This window comes from Leguminivora glycinivorella, chromosome 24, assembly GCF_023078275.1.
Source record: "Leguminivora glycinivorella isolate SPB_JAAS2020 chromosome 24, LegGlyc_1.1, whole genome shotgun sequence".
NCBI classification, from domain to species: Eukaryota; Metazoa; Arthropoda; class Insecta; order Lepidoptera; family Tortricidae; genus Leguminivora; species Leguminivora glycinivorella.
This window is the reverse complement of record NC_062994.1, coordinates 4,789,023-4,810,541: the sequence shown is the minus strand read 5'-3', so window position 1 is coordinate 4,810,541 and position 21,519 is coordinate 4,789,023. Positions and strand designations below refer to the sequence as shown.

At 35.7% G+C, this 21,519-nt stretch overlaps 2 protein-coding genes across 5 annotated transcripts in view; one reads left to right on the top strand and one right to left on the bottom strand.

Annotated features, from left to right (window-relative positions):
* Positions 1-21,519, bottom strand: part of LOC125238582 (cysteine dioxygenase type 1) — a 54,908-nt gene that overhangs the window by 14,523 nt on the left and 18,866 nt on the right. The window lies entirely within an intron of this gene.
* On the top strand, positions 6,678-20,393 carry LOC125238583. Of its 2 annotated transcripts, XR_007178453.1 has the most exons (4): positions 6,678-7,187; positions 14,849-14,983; positions 15,142-15,232; positions 20,071-20,367. XR_007178453.1 is itself a non-coding variant. In XM_048145932.1 (2 exons), the coding sequence occupies exons 1-2, from the start codon at positions 6,906-6,908 to the stop codon at positions 20,095-20,097; spliced, it is 309 nt and encodes a 102-aa protein (XP_048001889.1). In that variant the 5' UTR covers positions 6,678-6,905; the 3' UTR covers positions 20,098-20,393. The 2 variants fall into 2 exon arrangements, 1 of the variants encoding a protein (XP_048001889.1); XM_048145932.1 differs by lacking the exons at positions 14,849-14,983; positions 15,142-15,232 and having other exon boundaries at positions 20,071-20,393.

Below are 21,519 nucleotides of genomic sequence, written 5' to 3'. Positions count from 1 at the left end.
TAATAAATAATAAATGGAAGGGTATGTATCTAAGAGTAAAACGTTGACGCTACGAGCTACGTGGCGAATGTCAATGGCTCTCAATCAATCAATCAATCAAGATATTTATTGTTGAACATGAGTTACAGAGATGTTAATCTAATGTACAATGGTCTTCATGTCCTGCCTCAGGGAGGCGTACAATATGTATACTTAATTCTAAATGCGATCACTTATTAATTTTGTTTACTTATGTTAACAACATATGACACTTATACACACGTACGTATTATTTTCATTCTGTAAAAAAATCCGAAATACTGTAGTAGCTTTTCTCAACAAGCCAGTGAAAAAGTTTTCGTTTAAATTCCAAAGGCATCAATTTTTTTAGGTGGATAGGTAATTTATTATATATTTTTGGACACATTACCATAATGCACTTCGAAAAGAATGCTGAAGTGGATCTAGGATATCCAATATCATAGCCATATTTAGACTGAAGGCGCGGCCTTGGATTTCGACCTTCAAACATATCAAAATTATTTTTAACAAATATACATATTTCAAATATGTAGAGGGCTGGAAAAGTTAAGATTTTATACTGACGAAACAATGTACGGCATGATTCTATTTGACTTAGACCAAATATTGCACGAATGCATCTTTTCTGTAGTCTGAAGACTTGGTCTTTATTCCCAACATTACCCCATAAAATGATACCATATCTAAGATTTGACATTACATAGGAGTGGATGGCTAGAAGAGCCGTTTTTTCTGAAGATATTTCCCTAAGTCGTTTTAAAGCATATGCAAATCTACTTAATTTTGATATTACATGTTCTGAGTGATTAAGCCAGTTAGAGTTACAGTCTATCATTATTCCTAGAAATTTTGTGAAGTGAACATATTCTATTTCAGTGTTTTTGTATTGTATGCTGATTTGAATTGGTTTACTCTGAGTAGCATAAAACTCCATACATTTAGTTTTATTTAAATTAACTTGAAGTTTGTTTATTTCTAGCCATTTGTTGACATCTTTGAATATTTTATTTAGTTCTTCTTTATAGTGAGTGGTATCATTAACATTTTTTACTATTATTGAACAGTCATCAGCGAATAGGAGAATTTTGTGATTAGTAGTAACTTTGGGTAGATCGTTAATGTACAGGAGGAATAATAGTGGTCCAAGTAAGCTACCTTGCGGGACACCCGCTTTAACTGTTCTGTATGATGAGCTGTAAGTTTCAAAGGTTTTTGTGTTTTCGGAATAAGCCATTATTTCAGTGCTTTGCTGTCTATTGTTAATATAAGTTTTAAGCCAATTTAAAGTATTACCTCTAATTCCGTTGTGGTACAATTTGTCCAAAAGTCTTTTGTGACATACCCTGTCAAAGGCTTTAGTCATATCCATAAAAATGCCAGTGACTGGGATTTTATCGTTCCTACTTTGTGATACTATTTTAATAAGTTCATAGACAGCCGACGTAGTTGATCGTTTTGCTCTAAAACCAAACTGTTCTTTAGATAATACATTGTATTTGTCAAAAAAAGTTATTAGCCGCTGATACATAATTTTTTCGAAAATCTTCGAGAATATTGGTATGAGCGCGATAGGCCTGTAATTACTCATGTCTGTAGTGCTACCTTTTTTAAATATTGGTTTTACTATTGTGTACTTTAGTTTGTCCGGAAAGTAACCATTGGCTAAAGACAAGTTTATAATATGAGTAAGGGGATAGATAAATAGATCGGCATTTTCTTTTATAATTGATGTTGGCATACTGTCATATCCAACTGCTCTTGTATTACGCAAGTTTCTAATAATTGTCATAATTTCTACTGGACAGGTCGGTTTTAAATACATAGTGTTCTGTAAAGGCATATCTAATGAAATGTTATCTGTTGGGTTGTGCTGAGTTTCACTGTATACTTCATCTATGAACTTATTATTAAAAGAGTTACAGATTTCATGTGCGGATGTAATGTTTTTTGTATCTACAGTAATTCTGTCTATACATTGCGGGGCCTTTCTACTTGTAGTATTCTCTTTGATTATCGCCCAAGTTGCTTTAACTAAATTGTCACTTTTTTCTACATAGGCAGCATTAGAAATTTTTTGAGATTTAAGAATACATTTCTTTAGTAAATTTGTATAAGTTTTATAAGTCTGTTTGTGTTCCAGGTTGGGGTTATGTATCAGAGAACGATACATGTTTCTTTTATTTTTAGATGAGGTTTTAATGCCTGGTGTCAGCCAAGTAATTTTGTTTGTATTTACAATTTTCACTTTAATAAGAGGAAAACATAACTCAAAAAACATTGTAATCAGATTATGAAATTCTGAATATGCGTCATTAGGATTAGTTGCTTGGAACACTTCGCTAAAACTTAGGCTATTTATACATTCTTTAAATTTAATTCTATTATTTTTACACATGTCTCGTTTCCAAGTATACCAATAATCTAAACTCTTTGCTCGCTGAACTGGGACACTAATTGTTTGAGCAGTGTGATCAGACAATTTGAGATCATGTATTTTCACTGTATTTTGATCTTTATAATTCAGTGCGAAATTATCAATACAGGTGTTAGATTTTTCACTGATTCTAGTTGGTTTATCAATTTGTAGTTTAAAGTTGTACTGTATTAAGAGTGATTCAAATAATATACTATTCAGACTATTTTGTTTATGACGGTTGATATTGAAGTCCCCACAAATAACAATTTTTTTATTGTGAATTTTGGATAGTTTTGATAAAAGATGCTCAATTGAATTAAAAAATATTGACACATCTGAATTAGGTGTTCTATAAATGCATATTACAATAACATTGGATTCTTTTAAACTTATACCACAACATTCGAAAGTATTTTCCAAGCATAGTTCACTTATCCAATCTATTATTTCATAATTAAGGCTACGTCGTATCAATATGCAGGAACCACCGCGTCGTATATTTTTCCTTGAGTAGTTGGCAGCAAGTGTGTAGCCTTGTATAACCAGATTGTCTTCTTCTCCGTTTCTGATAAAATGTTCTGTTAGACAAACCACGTCGATAATATTATTCGTTGCCTTAAAGTCTTCCAGCGCTATCATTAAACTATCAACCTTATTTAGCAGACCAGCAATGTTTTGGTGCAGCATATGTAGTTTTTTATTGTCTTTGTCCACGAAAAAAATCCTTTTGATGAAAGTATGTCTAAAATATGAACTGTCACAGTAATACGGAAGAGCGAGAAAGAAATAAGTATAGCTAGGGAATACTCTACGGAGCGTTGTACTTTGTACTTACTTTTAGTTACAAGCCCAGAGCCTCTTCTTTAAGTTTTGAGTTACCTATTTGAATTGTTTTAGATGAAGTTCTCAAAACTCTCCATAAAAAAAAAGAATAGGAGATAGGAAAAAAGGATATATGACAATATTGTGCGATATCCTTTTACGATATCCATACACGTATTTTAAAAAGTCGAAACATGGCATAACACATTTCTTGGACCATTTGTGGTCTGAATCGTATATATAAATTAAATTAAATTTAAATAGCTACATCACTACAGTTTCGGCGACCGACGCCGGTCGTTCAGAAGAGTTACCTGTTACTCTATAAGTTACAGTGTTGTCGCTCGCCGCGCGTGTCCAGGCCACAGCCTTAGCCAAACGAACGTTGACCGTGTCACTATCTCGAATTATCGCATGTTTGCGAGAAATGGAAAATTACTTATCTGTCACCGATGTTATTAAAGGTTTTCTTATTCTTAGATTGTAGATTGTTAGTTGCCAGGGACGTCTGTTGGTTCAAGGAGGTCCAACGCCGAGACTTACGCCCCTACTAATTTTATTAATAGAGGTACATATAAAAGTAGGTACTTATTTCTGCCCGATTTCATCATTGCTTCCAATAGTTCCACAGGTGGTAAATCATCTTTATTACTAGATTCACCAACCTACTCTTATCAATTTTAAAGCAGTTAGTTTGACTTTATTCAAGGTCAAGTTACTTTACCCACTAGTGGATAAAAGGCGTTTTTACCCGCTGGTATTAAAGGAAAAAACACGTGTTTCCGAGCTAGTGAGGGAAAAAAATATTATTTACCAGCTTTTGCCCGCGGCTTCACTCGCGTTAAATGCGAAAATTGCGGAATACTGCACACTTTAACTTCCACCCCCCATTTTAGGGAAGACAGGGGTTAGAAAGAAACATAGTTTTTAAGAAAAAAAAACCGCCTTCCTTTGGGGTTCTGGTGATAAATACTTTTAAATGTTGGATTATGTTATCAATTCGTCTGTATATTTTTTAATGTTTGTTATTCGATATCTCCGTCATTTCTGAACCAATTTTGAAATTTGGATGATTCTGAAGTACTTAGAAATGAGAATGATTATCAGAACGGAACTCTAACCAGGGGCGGCTCACTTTCATCAGCAGTTCCACTGCACCAAATGTCACTGTTCTGGACGTAAGTGCATGATGTTCTTATAAAAATACCAAAGTCACTATAAGTGTGCCGTTCAGATTTGAGGAGTTCCGTTCTGACCATCATCAGCAGTTCCACTGCACCAAATGTCACTGTTCTGGACGTAAGTGCATGCTGTTCTTATAAAAATACCAAAGTCACTATAAGTGTGCCGTTCAGATTTGAGGAGTTCCATTCTAACCATCATCAGGAGTTCCACTGCACCAAATGTCACTGTTCCGTACGTAAATGCATGATGTTCCTTTAAAAACATAAAAATCACCATATGTATGCCTTTCAGATTCGAGGAGTTCCCGCGATTTCTCCTGGATCCCATCATCAGAACTGGGTTCTGAGAAAAATGGGACTAATTTGTATGCATATACATTCAATCAATCGGTCCAGTAACGACGGAGATATCGAGGAACAAACATAAAAAAAACATACAGACGAATTGAGAACCCCTTCTCTTGAGATTTGGAAGGCGGTTAAAGAAGTAGCCTATGTCACTCTCCGTCCCTTCAACTGTCTCCACTTAAAAAAACCGGCCAAGAGCGTGTCGGGCCACGCTCAGTGTAGGGTTCCGTAGTTTTTCGTATTTTTCTCAAAAACTACTGAACCTATCAAGTTCAAAACAATTTTCCTAAAAAGTCTTTATAAAGTTCTACTTTTGTGATTTTTTTCATATTTTTAAACATATGGTTCAAAAGTTAGAGGGGGGGGACGCACTTTTTTTTCCTTTAGGAGTGATTATTTCCGAAAATATTTATATTATCAAAAAATGATCTTAGTAAACTCTTATTCATTTTTAAATACCTATCCAACGATATATCACACGTTGGGGTTGGAATGAAAAAAAAATATTAGCCCCCACTTTACATGTAGGGGGGGTACCCTAATAAAACATTTTTTTCCATTTTTTATTTTTGCACTTTGTTGGCGTGATTGTTATACATATTGGTACCAAATTTCAGCTTTCTAGTGCTTACGGTTACTGAGATTATTTGCGGACGGACGGACGGACGGACGGACAGACAGACATGGCGAAACTATAAGGGTTCCTAGTTGACTACGGAACCCTAAAAATAGGACGTCAATTCGTCACTCCGTTTTGCCGTTCAAACAAACAGACACACACAGGGGCTCAATTCGGCATGGCGAATTTGACGTTTCACGTTGACTCTCAAATGATAGTGGATTGGATCACGGGTTGTCGAATACGTGCAGCTGTCATCTGGATTGGTACTAGGTTGGGACTAGAGCTCAGGCAATGTACCGGATAAAATTTTTGTAACATTTATTTTTGATGGAGTATTTTTTAAGTTTTGAGTATTTTAAAAGAACGGACTTCTATCTTTGAAATAAATAACATATGACATTTTTATCACCTCGTATCTCCATTTTCACTGTTACTTGAAGTAAAATGTTTTTTTGCTAATAGACGGTCGTCGTCGTGCCAGCTACACCAAAAAATATTTAAAAAAAATATTGCTTAAAAATATGTTAGTTGATTAATCTCTTTGACTCAAAACTTCGCGATACGTCCGAGCCTTTCTAACAAAAAGATAAAATATTCACAAATAACACCTATTTGTAGAAATCCTAAGCACGGCAAACGATTAAATTCCCTTTTTTGGGTCAAACTTGTAATACTGGCAATACTTTTGGTACACACTTTTGGTCTGCATTTTGCTAACGTGTCACGACTCTAGTATTGATTCTACTTTGATTTTATTCTTGTGTCAAAGTGACAGAATGAGATTGCAATTCGAATCATCATATCATTACAAAGATATGAATTGCGTAATTTTACACGAATTTAATCTCTCATGGCCTGACAATACGAACCAAGGCATGCGTTCTCCTGAATGGCACAGTATATAGACTTTTTTGTCGATGGGTATGGCCGCCATGTTTGGTTTATGACACTTAGACGGGGATTTTGTCGTACCAAAGAGTAAATTGCAAGTTTTTTTCGGCACAACTTGGTTCCTCTACTCGTCGCAAGATGGCGTTGGCATTATTAAAATAAACAAGAATGACGTGCATTTGCGTCGGTGTAGACCCATCATGAAAACGTAGATATGATAATTTTATATTTAAAAAAAAGCTAACGTGACATAAATTTGACAAATGTCTAAAAGAAATATAGTATCTTCTGTGTAATATCTTCTTCCGTGCACGTGTGATTTATTGTTTAGTCAATTTAAATATCACTCTAAGTAAGAACTGTTAGACAAATCACTCGTAGCATAATTGTATATTTCAATATATCACAGCCATACATTTTTATATTCTTTCAGGTGATTCAGCTTACCCACAGAGGCAAACACTACTGATGGATGCACTGACTTTTGGATGCACCTGTAGGATCTCCAGAAGCTCGTTATACCGCTTTACAAGTTCGAGCCCGCAACTGTATAGAGCGGTGTTTTGGGCGACTAAAAATCAGTTGGTAGTGTTTGTCGTCAATGGAGAAACTGCATTACAAGCCAGCAGCGGCAGCTAAGATCGTTAAAACGTGTTGTGTGCTTGACAATATAGCTAACAAGGCGAATTGTGAACTGCCTCCGCTGAACCGACACGAAGAACAGGAGCAGCAGCAGGAGCAGAGATTAGCGGCGGAGTTTGACGCCCGTCAGCAGAATGCTGATATTTATTTGGCAATGGCTCCTGACAGGTGTTGGCTAAACAAAGAGCTGCAGCTGGGTCGCGCTGCTCGTCAAGCGCTTGTCCGGCAGTTAGCAAATTATGTAAGTAGTTATGGTAGGTCTATTTCAGTTTATAGTTAAGGTGAGCCAAAAAAGCTATATTTTAAGTTCACATCTTAACCATTAGTATAATTATCATTAATTTCATTACAGAACCCATTTTTTCCTAACTTTTGTGTCGTCATGGGAGTGTCGTAAATTAGGTTTCGGGGCTGCTGATTTCAAAATTAATGTTCAATTTGGAATCTGACATTTGACACAAATTCGTCATGGGTATTGCTATATTATATTAGTATAATCAAGAACCATTTAATACTGGACTGACATAGCCCATACAAAAAAGCGTACCCCTAAAAAAAGCTCAATTTTTGGTTCAAAACTAGATGGCATTGTTTTGCAACCCGGGAGTTGAAAAAAACATAATTTCACCTATATTTTTACTTGTTTTTAGGGTTCCGTAGTCAACTAGGAACCCTTATAGTTTCGCCATGTCTTTCTGTCCGTCCGTCCGTCCGTCCGCGGATAATCTTAGTAACCGTTAGCACTAGAAAGCTGAAATTTGGTACCAATATGTATATCAATCACGCCAGCAAAGTGCAAAAATAAAAATTGGAAAAAAATATTTTATTAGTTTGCCCCCCTACATGTACAGTGGGATTTGATATTTTTTTCATTCCAACCCTAACGTGTGATATATTGTTGGGCAGGTATTTAAAAATGAATAAGGGTTTACTAAGATCATTTTTTGATAATGTTAATATTTTCGGAAATAATCGCTCCTAAAGGAAAAAAATGTGCGTCCCCTCTAACTTTTGAACCATAAGTTTAAAAAATATGAAAAAAATCACAAAAGTAGAACTTTATAAGGACTTTCTAGGAAAATTATTTTGAACTTGATAGGTTCAGTAGTTTTTGAGAAAAATACGGAAAACTACGGAACCCTACACTGAGCGTGGCCCGACACGCTCTTGGCCGGTTTTTCCATTTAAATCCTTCCGACATCCGATATCGGATCGGATAAAAACGGACTAAGACAATAGATACTGTATCCCATCAAAAACAAAACTTGTAAAAACACCAAGTCTTCGCAACTCAGTTTGTTCGCGCCCTTTTCATTCATTATCATTCATATCGTCCATCCCGTTCGCTCTTCCTTATGATAGGTTCAACCTCATTTTTATTTGTCGTGTCACCCGCCTTTTTGCCGACCTTCTTAAAAAATATAAGAAAATACGTCAATCTGCTAAACTAAAAGACATTCGATATCAATGTGAAAAAATATCCGCAACGACGAATAAAGTTATAATTATTAATTAAATAAATAACGATTCGCGAGTGTACACAAGAAAGAGTGAACCAAGTAAATATTCGAAAGGGTGGCCGCCCGCTGAACTGTCGAGAAAACAACAGCAGTAAGTTCGGCACGCATCTATTACCATAATTTTATTTTTCCGTTTTATTTTATTTTATATTACAATAGTTCGTCAGGAACTACGTAATCGCTGGTCCTTCAACACAGTTCTTCTGGCGTAAAAAAGAGTTGAGATCCCTGTAATACCAAGTCGGTTAATTTATTCAGTCCCTAAATACTTAAGGCTGCTTTCAAAAAAAACGTCAAAAGAATGTAAAATTGATAGTTTTAGTCGGTGAAATACTACACTTTCCGTTATCCAATAGATTTATTTAATTCAAGTTCCAGTTAGAGCATCTTATTATCTTGATTTTTATAAGACTGGATTTTTGAAAACTAACTCACTAAATGAATTATGAATTTTTCTCTAATGCACGTTTAGAAAAACGCACGTATAGAGCTGAATCAGTCGATCTTATTTGTAAAATTTGGACAATTTTGAATATTAAAACGGGTAAATTTATAATTCGTATATCCTGTACCACAATCATTTCAGACTAGATTTTTATTTTAAGTTTTTGAAAAAGAGTAAACTAGCCTAAGGCGAATTCAATTTTTTCAGAAATTACCTAAAATTAAATGACAATTTCTTTGAAAATCTACATCACATCGAAGTAAGTTTTGTACTAAATTAATCTGCAACGTTTACTTAAATTGCTGTTATGCCTAAGTGATTATAAATTGCTATTATTGATTTTTGCCAATTTTTTGAAAACGAGCCTTCACCGGTACAATTATTACCACATTTGGACATTTTCTCATATTTTGTTAGATCAAGTAGAAAAAGTCCTATAATGTGATATATATTTATAAACTACTCGCAAAGCCCTTTAATTTGATACCACACACGGTATGATCAAGCGCTCGGTTGCGATTTCACTATTTTTAACACGAAAGCCCTCTTAAAGGACCTTCTGCCATAAATTATTACGTAGTTTACTAATAGCTATACTTTCGTATTTTGCATTTCTCATGATGCGTCGAATAGCATTCAAATGTATAAGATGAAAACTCGACTCGACGCCGCTCGATTCCGCATACATGTGGAAGCCAGGCTTTATGGAAAAAGTAGGTTTTTGTGACAACTACCAATAAGATTTTGCCAGGGAGACTAGAGATAAGGAGGTAAGTCTGTCGAAGTAGAACAGTCGCAAAAATGACCGGCTGAGCCTTTATAATTGCAGTTACAAATATCTCCGCTTGGAGCGCATGTCTCGCTCAATGATCAGCGATGTGAGATGACATTAGACGTTCTTTTCTCTAGGCTAATTTCGTCAGACTGAGCAAGTCAAAACGTAGTCCCGTGGTAGTGCGCTGGCTTCGTACGCAGATGTTCTCGGGTTCAATTCTGACAGCGATCTTTCTGCTTTTTGTTTTTTTTTTATACATTTATTTTCTTTTTGTGTATTTTATTTGTGTTTATTTATTGTTTTATTCATACAAATGTTAACTTAAGCCCTTTTACATTGTTTGCCCCATCTTAGGATTCTTCAGTAATGTTGTAAGTCTTGCAAATGAAATTTAAAAAAGTTGTAACAAAACAAAAAAATATTTTTGGACATTAAAAAAATAAAATAATTCAAGAAAAATATTAGTAGAAAAAAATAATAAAGGTCTCACCAGGATTTGAACCCGGGACCTCTTGCTCCGTATTCGGGGTCACTCACTACCGAGAAGGCAAAGAGATTGTCAAACCCTTATGCACCTGCGATTGCAGCGCCACCTATCTTTTCTTTTATATGTGCACTTCTGATACTTAAAGAGGTTGCTCCTTTATTTCTATTCTTCATGGATTTTGCACATTCAAAAATCTTTAAATAATACTCAACTCGTTTCGGTCGCACTCGTACAAATATAGGATTGGTGCGAGCGAGACGGAGATTGATTGTCAACATGATATCTATCATAATCATAAACACTATTCGAAATGGCCTCATTTAAAATATAAATTTGAAATATATTGAAAGTAATATTACTAATCATTGACGTCACGCTCAAAATGAAAGCGATAGAAAATTTGACAGTATGGTACTCTTTTGGATGACTGTCATAATTCAAAATAAGAACGATGCCGATGGCTTGCGTTGTAAACAGGGACTGAAACATGACACGGGCCCCTAGCGTCATCTATATACTTTTTACTGTATCATTTGTAATGCCGTTGAACTACCGCGTGCGTATTTTTAGGGTTCCGTAGTCAACTAGGAACCCTTATAGTTTCGCCATGTCTGTCTGTCCGTCCGTCCGTCCGTCCGTCCGTCCGTCCGTCCGTCCGTCCGTCCGTCCGTCCGCGGATAATCTCAGTAACCGTTAGCACTAGAAAGCTGAAATTTGGTACCAATATGTATATCAATCACGCCAACAAAGTGCAAAAATAAAAAATGGAAAAAAATGTTTTATTAGGGTACCCCCCCTACATGTAAAGTGGGGGCTGATATTTTTTTTCATTCCAACCCCAACGTGTGATATATTGTTGGATAGGTATTAAAAAATGAATAAGGGTTTACTAAGATCGCTTTTTGATAATATTAATATTTTCGTAAATAATCGCTCCTAAAGGAAAAAAATGTGCGTCCCCCCCCCTCTAACTTTTGAACCATATGTTTAAAAAATATGAAAAAAATTACAAAAGTAGAACTTTATAAATACTTTCTAGGAAAATTGTTTTGAACTTGATAGATTCAGTAGTTTTTGAGAAAAATACAGAAAACTACGGAACCCTACACTGAGCGTGGCCCGACACGCTCTTGGCCGGTTTTTTTTAACACGTTCACTGCGAAACAGGTCATTCTGACCCTGTTCTGGACTTCCCCCTGGTGCGGCGACAGAAATGCGCAACTTTACCCTAGTGCGAAGCCCATATCATTGTTATATTTTATTATTTTTATATAGTCAAGTATACGTTTATATTTATCATTTTACACTCTATTTGACAGCATATAAATTAATAAACAGGTCACATATGTCCTGTTCGCACCAGTCTTAGACTTTTGTTATTCAGTGGGGAACAGGGCCTTTAATGACCTGTTACGCACGACCTTGTATAGCACTGGAGCAAAGTGCAAAATGCATTAGTGTTGTTACCATATTATCAATCCACACGTTATTTTGTGGTGAAAAAATGTGTTTCGATTGTTTTAAATGAAATTCGTTAAATACAATATAACGCTTTTATACGCAAAACGCTTACAATTTTGCTAAATATTATTACGTAAAAATATATTGTAAAAAGTTCAAATTGCTTGATGCAAAATATTTACTAAAATTTCTAAAAATCGTTTTTTAAATAATGTTAAGAGCAAAGTTAAAAGTTTTGGTTGTATATAAAAATCTGGTTACATTAAAGGTAAAGAAAGTAAGAATTGGATCGATATATTAGTTCGTTTATTTTCCTCATCACTACTAAATCATCGACATTTTTACCTGTGCCCGTTCTGGCTGTGCGGCACAAGTCAATTTTGACCTGTTAATTAATTCGTCTATAAAATCTAAACGAACAGTCATCAACTTCGGCGAAGACAGTATTGTGTAGATTAGTTATTAGACTAAATATTGTTTCAATAAAATTTAATAAATGTGTATCTGGTAAAGGTATTTTAGGTAAAATATGAAACCCTCCTTACAAGCTGTAATTGACTTGTACCGCACAGAGAGAAAGCTCCACAGAACTAGATAGAAGAAACAAGTTCATCTATTTGTATAGGGGCCGAGCGTGTCAAATTTTGTACTGAAGTTGTTTCTTGCCTGTAATTTTAAATATGTCTCAGGCTCTTGATTGTTCATAATTTTTGTGTTGTTGCAATTGAATATCACGTAACGAGGCATTTTGTATGTTTTGATTGACTTCAACTTACAAAAATTGACGCCCGAAAGCTGCAAGCTGCGATTAAAGACGGACAACTCAGTGGATTTCACTGAGTTCATTTGACACGCTAAGTAGATACGTTTGCTTGATCTATGGTATATATGACATCTGTGGAAAGCTCAATACAGGACTCTCATGGGTTGTAACGCACTGAGAGCTAGTTCACAAAATCCGGCTCCGCAGTGAACGTGTTAAATAACGACATTTTTATTCAAATGACACTCTTAGTGACATCTAGCGACATAGATTGACGGCTGCCAGCTGGGGTACGGTATTTAGTATGGACTCTGCTGGTCCTGTATTAAATGGTTCTTGGTATAATGTAAAATACCCCATAATGGACGGTGATACCATTATGGACAAATCCTTAAAAATAATAATTTGAAATTAGTTCCTAAAAATTGACGGCATTGTACCATAAACAAGAGTAATAGAGCTGCTTAATTTTGACGTTTCATTTAATTCGGTTATTTCTGAAGGATTTGGCGGCTAGATAAAAGTTTACTGAAAAAAAATATTAGTAAAAATTCTCATTAAATAAGGTTGCTAAGAGAGTAGAGTTCGTGTATAAATTAATAAAAAAAATAATACTCGGTGTAAACTTGAATGAGTTTTACTTACTGTATTAACCATGAGATAAGGTATAAAACATACTAGTTTGTTACTCCAAAGATATAAAGAAATTGTGTTATTTTGCGAGTGTCCATAACTGGACCCGGAAAACTGCGTACCTCCGTTCCGTGGACAAGGCACAATTTACAAAAACCAAAATTTACAAGAAACAATCCTATGTTAAAATAACCCAAACTAATTTTATTTGGGGTATATAAAATTGTCTCATTGAGTATTAGTTTGCTTTAAATGTAAATTTTTAAACTTATTTCACCGTTCATAATGGGGGATCCATTACTGGAGAACTGCCGTCCATGATTGGAGAAAAAGCACCTTGCTACCTATGTTTAATGTCTGCTATTTGTAATCTGTTATCCTTGTGGTGCAATAAAGAATATTTACTTACTTACTTACTTACTTACTTACTTGCTTTAATTTGTTAATTATGAAGACACCAATAGGAGTATCTATTCTGCAATGCGCTGGAAATCTAAAAGAAAGATAAGACATTCAAGTTTTAACACGTTTAGCGGTAGAATTTTTACATGTTTCAGTGAAATATCGAAAATAGGCAAAATTTCATCTTAAACTGTCCATGATTGGGCCCGTTACCTTATAGTCGTTGGATAAGTTCGGTTCGGTACAAAACTTTTTTCTCTACACTTAAATAGGTTTGTAAAAAAGTTTTCGAATAAAAGTGACGTTATTCTAAAACAAATTTAAAAAAACCGGTCAAGTGCGAGTCGGAATCGCCCACCGAGGGTTCCGTACAAACTTTCAAACTCCCCAGTTAAAATAATCTCACGTTTTCACATACCTCTAACGACTTGACTAGAAGACAAAAGTATAGGTACTAATGAGCATTATTGTGTATAGCGCCATCTCTCGGTGAATTCGCTAACTAATTTGCGCGACCATATTAGTATGTTGGTTTTTCAGGGATTATTCTTTATAATGTTAACCGATTTAAACAATTTTTACTTTATTGGAAAGAATTTGATTTACGTAACATCTCGTATTAATTTGAAGTACTATATACATCCGCAAAGGTGGGTAAATTAAAAGTAAAAATCTGAAAAGTTTTTTGTGAATTAAAAAAAAGGTTTTCAAGATACAAACACGATTATATTTTTCCTGTAATATTTAGCATAAAAACAAATGTTTCCTAAAATTTTCATAATTTTTCGTTGGTAAACTTCGGAGATAAGGGGGGGGGGACGGTATTTTTTTTAAATTTTCCTTCAAAATTATTTTTTTTTCCACAACAAAAATTTAAAAAAAAATAGTTTATTTACGTTCAATTTGAGCTCTTTCTAACGATACCCCACTTGACCTAGTAACTTGAAATTTACAGTTTGCCCCCCTTTCATTTTGGCCATGTTCTACAATTGAAATTAATAAATTTAAAAAAATTATATGTTCTATTTGTAGAGGTTCACAATGTTCACAACTATTCCAAATTTCAAGTTGATAGCATTAGTAGTTCTCGAGATATTTAGGAATGTGACAGACGGACAGACAGACGGACAGAGTCGCACCATAAGGGTTCCTGTTGTACCTTTTTGGTACGGAACCCTAAAAATGATATTGCGCTACCTCTTTCTTAGTTTGCCCCTTCTATTCGGGCCCCGTAACGCCTAGGGTTCTGTTGCCTACGTATTGACTTATTGAGGTGGCGTTCTTTTGTGACATGTCGAAACCTGCGCTGTTCTGATGTTGGAATCCATGAAGAGTTGAGGGATTTTTTAGCAACTCAAGCATTTTCTCTTGTAAATTAACACTAATTAACTTGTAAATTTATTTTTTATGTTACAGTGATTCTTCATCGGACCAAGGCCGATTTGTCCAGGACCAATTTTCGGATCTCCTGGGCTTCCTGGAACAAGGACTAGTGATTGTTTCGAGGAGCTGTCATGGTGTTGGCTCTTGATATTTTATCGTGAAATGCAGGTATCCTTTCAATTGCTAGTTTTTCAATTCCACATTCGACGTTCAAATACAACTTTGCCCCCTTGTATAACAAATAACTATTACTGCCAAGTGCCAAGCCCTTTGCACACGCCAATGGTTGGAAACTTCTGATTTATTCGTGATCATTATTATTGCAGATTTAATGATGAAGGCGCGTCGGAACCCAAACGTCAAGAATCGCCGACGTTCACAGAAGCAGCTACAATGAGCGGAGAATCTGAGAGCCAGGTAATAAGTTTAACAAAATTGAAAATATCTGTGTATCTACAATGCCAACAATAGAGGAAAAACGACTTAACCCTTTAATGCACAGCGATGTATATATGCATCATCTGTTTTTGACTGTAATGACAGCATGTCAAAATACAAATTTGAATTAATCTTTGTCAAGGTCATGCATTTAAGGGTTAAATTTATAAAAATAAAAGCTTGAATTCATAAAAAAATACTGAACTGATTAGTTGAAAAGAGTTATGTCCCTTTTTAACCGACTTCAAAAAAGGAGGAGGTTCTCAATTCGACTGAATGTTTTTTTTTTTTTTTGTATGTATGTTCCTCGATATCTCCGAGAATTGTGGACCGATTTTCAAAATTTTTTTTTTGATCGAACGGGTATAACCCCGAGATGGTCCCATTGGCACCAAGTCAGGGTCTGATGATGGGATCCTGGAGAAATCGAGGGAACTCTTCAAATGTTATAGGCACATGTAATGTTTTCAGTGTATTTTTCAAAGGTAAACCAGTATTTACGCCTGATAGTTATAATTTTATGTGGCTGAGCTGATGATGGAAGGTCAACTCCTCAATGGTTAGGAGTTAAAGGATAATTCTTTCACTAGTGTACATGTATTCGGACTGATACATATAATATCAATAGGAACCACTAAAAATCAACAAATAAATAAACTTTTTTAACAAAAAATAAAACCGCCTTCAAAAATAAGCGCGTTACAAAACACGGAGAAACTAAAAAGCAAAAAATAATAAACCTTTGAATTCAGATTTCTTATCGTATTGCAATAATCTAAACATCCAAATTATAAACAAATCAATTATTTTTGGAGTCGGTGCCAGCCTGCGTATGGTTGGGTGGGGCAAACAGGCAATATCAAGGCGACGAACAGGTCTGGTACCGACTGCAAAAATAATTGATTTGTTTATAATTTGGATGTTTAGATTATTGCAATACGATACGAAATCTGAATTCAAAGGTTTATTATTTTTTGCTTTTTAGTTTCTCCGTGTTTTGTAACGCGCTTATTTTTGAAGGCGGTTTTATTTTTTGTTAAAAAAGTTTATTTATTTAACAGACTTTTTTTATCGAAAATAAAGGAGGTTATATAATTATTAGGGTTCATGTTTTTCTTTAACTTTACCGCCGCTCCAAATCTCAAGAAAGGGGGTTCTCAATTCGTCTGTATTTTTTTTGGTTTTAGGGTTCCGTACCAAAAAGGTACAAAAGGAACCTTTATGGTCCCACTCTGTCCGTATGTCTGTCTGTCTGTCATATTTCTAAATATCTCGAGAACTAGGTAATTTTGCTATCGATTTGAAATTTGGAACAGGTATGAACATTTTTAACTTCTAATGGCAAACTGTAAATCATGTCAAGCTACTACGTCAAGTGGGGTATCGTATGAAAAAGCTCAAATTGTACATATCAAAACTATTTTTAACCGCCGCCTCAAATCTGTCAAGGAAGGAAGGTTCTAGGGATGGTCAGAGGGCGCTGCGAGTCCTTGTATAGATTACTCATATGAGAGATAATTTCGACCTCAGCATCTGTGACCTGGATGGCCGAGCGGAAATAGGCATCTGCCGCGATTGCAGGGTACGTTGGTTCGATTCCAGCCTCAGGCACTGGAGGCCTTGGTCACTTTTTCTTTCATATGTGTAATTTATTTCGGTTTTAAAAACTAATCAGATTTAAAATTCAATTTAACCACCCTTGCGGATTTTATCGAACAGATCGAACTACAAATGAATACGAGATTATATGTAAAAAAATCTCTTCTAAATTAAGATTAAACTATGCAAATGAGTTAACATTAAGAAATAATTATCCCTGAAAAACTAACATACTAAACAGGTCGCGCAAATTAGTTAGCGAATTCACCGATACCTATAGGTAATTATAGTCAAATCTTTAAAGTTATAGGTACATATATGAGATACATGAGATTATTTTAACTTTTGTAAGTTTGTACGGATACTACTCAGTGGGCCAGTCCGACTCGCACTTGACCGGTTTCTTTATGTTGTCGATTTCTCCGTTGTTACAGGACCGATTTCATTTTTTTTTTGATTGAATGTATATATGTATACAGATTTGAGATTAGTCCTATTTTTATCAAAACCCAGTTCTGATGATGGGATCCTGGAGAAATCAAGGCAAGTCCTCGAATCTTGAAGGCATACATGTGGTGATTTTTGTGTTTTTATAAGAACAGCATGCATATACGTACGGAACAGTGACATTTGGTGCAGTGGAACTGCTGATGATGGTCAGAACGGAACTCCTCAAGTCTGAAAGGCACACTCATAGTGACTTTGGTATTTTTATAAGAACAGCATGCATTTATGTTCAGAACAGTGGAACTCAGTGCAATGGAACTGATGATGATGGAAATGGATCAGAATGGAACTCCTCAAATCTGCACGGCACACTTACAATGAATTTGGTATTTATATGAGAATAGCTTTAATTTAAGTACATTCATAACAGTGACATTTGGTGCAGTGGAACTGCTGATGATGGTCATAAAGGAACTCCTCAAATCTGGACGACACACTTATAGTGGTATTATTATAAGAACAGTATGCATTTACGTTCAGAACTGTGGTCGCGTTAGAGCTCGCGGGTTCGAACCCCGGATCGCACTAATGAGGTTTTTGGAATTTATGTGCGAAATGTCATTTGATATTTGCCAGTAGCTTTTCGCTGAAGGACAGCATCGTGAGGAAACCGGGTAATCCTAATAAATCCCTAATTACCCATCGGGTTGGAAGGTCAGATGGAAGTCGCTTTCGTTAAACTAGTGCCTACGCCAAATCTTGGGATTGATTGTCAAAGCAGACCCCAGGCTCCCAAAGACCATAACTTTAATTTATTCAGGTATACCTACATATATTGGTTTTTGTGTTATTATAAGAACAGCATGCGTTTACGTACGGTCGACTACAAAGATATGTATACACTTTTTCAGCTTCTTGCATCGTAATAAGGTGAGAAATGGATACATCTCTTTGTAGTCGACCGTACCGAACAGTGACATTTAGTGCAGTGGAACTGCTGATGATGATCAGAACGGAACTACTCAAATTTGAACGAGACACTTATTATGACTTTGGTTTTAGGATTCCGTACCTCAAAAAGGAAAAACGGAACCCTCATAGGATCACTCGTGCGCCTGTCTGTCCGTCTGTCACAGCCTATTTTCTCCAAAATTACTTGAGTTTGGGGTTGGTGCAGTGGAACTGCTTATGATGATCAGAACGAAACTTCTCAAAGACGACACAAAAGGATCTTTGTTTGCTAAGCATATTGAGTTTTTAACTCAAATTTTGTCAAACTCGATTTCTTATAGGTAGTCGGATATTGGATTCATGACGAATTGAGAGAACTCCTTAAACCTTAACGGTAGGTATACGTTATTGATGTATTCATTTGTATTTCCATCAAATAACCAGACATTGAAAGCAGTTTTAAAAAATACACATTTCTACACAACATGGAACTTGACTGTACTTAAAATAAATTATTTAATACCATGCACGAAATTGTTAGAAATCAGCAGAGGTACAGGACACACAGGGAAGCCAGGCACTGGACACTGAGATTACGGGATGGCGAAATGATACTTCACATTTAAATTATATAGGGTCTATTTAGCTCAGTTAAACTGACACACTATACATTATAATAAAATTAATTAATCATGTGTGTAAAGGGCACGTATAAAAAATAATTAATTAAAATAAAGTAAACGGGGACGACACAAATCTTACATGCTGCTGCTTGAGCGTGAGCTTAGAGAAAGAGAAAGATCTCGCTTTACTTTTTAATACCATAGCTAATATATAGCATAGACAATCATGAATATCTATAACAGATGATCTATTATGTTCAACAGAAATAAAGCATCAGATAAATATAAGGAAAACATGGATAGAAGTTATTTTTAAATACAAATTCTATTTAATTCGTCAGGTAGAAATATATAAAGTAAATGAGTTGAACGTGACGTCACTCAATTCGATTTCATATTAGCAAAACGTTAAAATTTGTTTTGACAGTTCTTAAAGGGAAGCTGATTTGACTAGGAGGCAAGTAGCCTATTCAACATTCGTAAGTACCTTTCACCAGAACTCCAAAAGCGGCGGTTTTTTAGGGTTCCGTACCAAAAAGGTACAAAAGGAACCTTTATGGTGCCGTTCCGTCCGTCTTGTGTGTCCGTCCGTCTGTCACATAACTTAATATCTCGAGAACTACTTATATTACGGCTTTTTAACCGGAGCTACAGTCCGGTCTGGGAGAAAGCGAAAGCGCAACTTGGCATGTATTAAGTGCAAAATAGCAATAGAGTGCGATGAAAAAACATTTTCCCCCTCACTAGCTCGGAAACACGTGTTTTGTCCTTTAATACCAGCGGGTAAAAACGCATTTTATCCACTAGTGGGTAAAGTAATTTGACCTTGAATAAAGTCAAATTAACTGCTTTAAAATTGATAAATGTAGGTGAATCTAGTAATAAAGATGATTTACCACCTGTGGAACTACTGGAAGCAGTGATAAACGCATTTTTTGCGTTGTAGTTTCCTCGCTATAGTGAGGGGAAAAGTTTTGTGTTACACTCGGGTGCAAATGTATTTTACTTCTCGTGTTTTAAAACACGCAAGTTTAGAGTTCTATTCTCGAACCACTCACTTCGCTCGTGGTTCAACTATAGAATCCTTTCACTTGCTCATTTTTCAATTCCACACTCGGCGTTAAAATACAACTTTGCCCCCTAGCATAACAAATAACTGTTAATTAATGTTCATTGACTATATCACCATTATTACAGGAATGCGGAGCACCTTGCTACTACTAAAATGGAGAACCCGGACCTGTTAGCGACATGGAACTGACCAGGACCGTCGTGGGCTCCTCATGTGCCACCCCCGGATACCTTTTCTGATTGTGGTGTTTACAGTACAGTAGTGTACATATTCATGAAAAAAAAATTGTAGGTACTTTTTTTACATTTTTAAAAAACGCACTCTGCATGGTTTTGGAGTTTCGACTTCGTGCTAGATAAAAACCCCCAGGCAAGAGCAAACAATTTTTTGTTCTAGCCTATATTTGTGACCCACTGCAAAGGCCTCTCTTTTCTTTCGCCACCCATCACGTTTTGCCGCCTGCTTCGGCTAGCCGCAGCAAAATACGTCGAGGTCATCTCGCCTCGTTTTTTAGGGTTCCGTAGTCAACTAGGAACCCTTATAGTTTCGCCATGTCTGTCTGTCCGTCCGTCCGTCCGTCCGTCCGCGGATAATCTCAGTAACGGTTAGCACTATAAATAGAAAGCTGAAATTTGGTACCAATATGTACATCAATCACGCCGACAAAGTGCAAAAATAAAAAATGGAAAAAAATGTTTTATTAGGGTACCCCTACATGTAAAGTGGGGGCTGATATTTTTTTTCATTCCAACTCCAACGTGTGATATATTGTTGGATAGGTATTTAAAAATGAATAAGGGTTTACTAAGATCATTTTTTGATATTATTAATATTTTTGGAAATAATCGCTCCTAAAGGAAAAAAAAGTGCGTCCCCCCCCCTCTAACTTTTGAACCATATGTTTAAAAAATATGAAAAAAATCACAAAAGTAGAACTTTATAAAGAATTTTTAGGAAAATTGTTTTGAACTTGATAGGTTCAGTAGTTTTTGAGAAAAATACGGAAAACTACGGAACCCTACACTGAGCGTGGCCCGACACGCTCTTGGCCGGTTTTTTGGTCTACCTCTGCCCCGACTAGTCGGGTGGTGTCCAGTTAGCAAACTATACACCCTGTTTCTATTTTAAATTATATGTGTTGTATTCTTTTCTTGTACAATAAAGTGTTTACTTACTTACTTTTTTGAATTCCGTTAACTTTAAGGGAAGGTTCTTTAGATTAAATACGATTAATTTCTCAAAAAAGCTAGCGTCTTGACTGTTACGTTTACCGAGTTTGAAAAAATAATAGTTATTTGTTTTACAAGGGGGCAAAGTAGTTGTTTAACTGGACGTGCCAATATTGATACCTGAGCAAGGGAAAGATTTCAATATTGAACCGCGAGCGTAGCGAGTGGTTCAAAAAGTGGAATCTTGAGCGTTGCGAGGGTATCGAGGCACGAAGGTAAAAGGAACTTTGCCACCGACTATATATATAGAGCAGCGAAGTGGTCCAATGATAGCAACCTTCCCCTAATAACTCTTTCATTAGATTTTTATAATATTAGGTAAAAGACATGGAGACAGCCAATTTT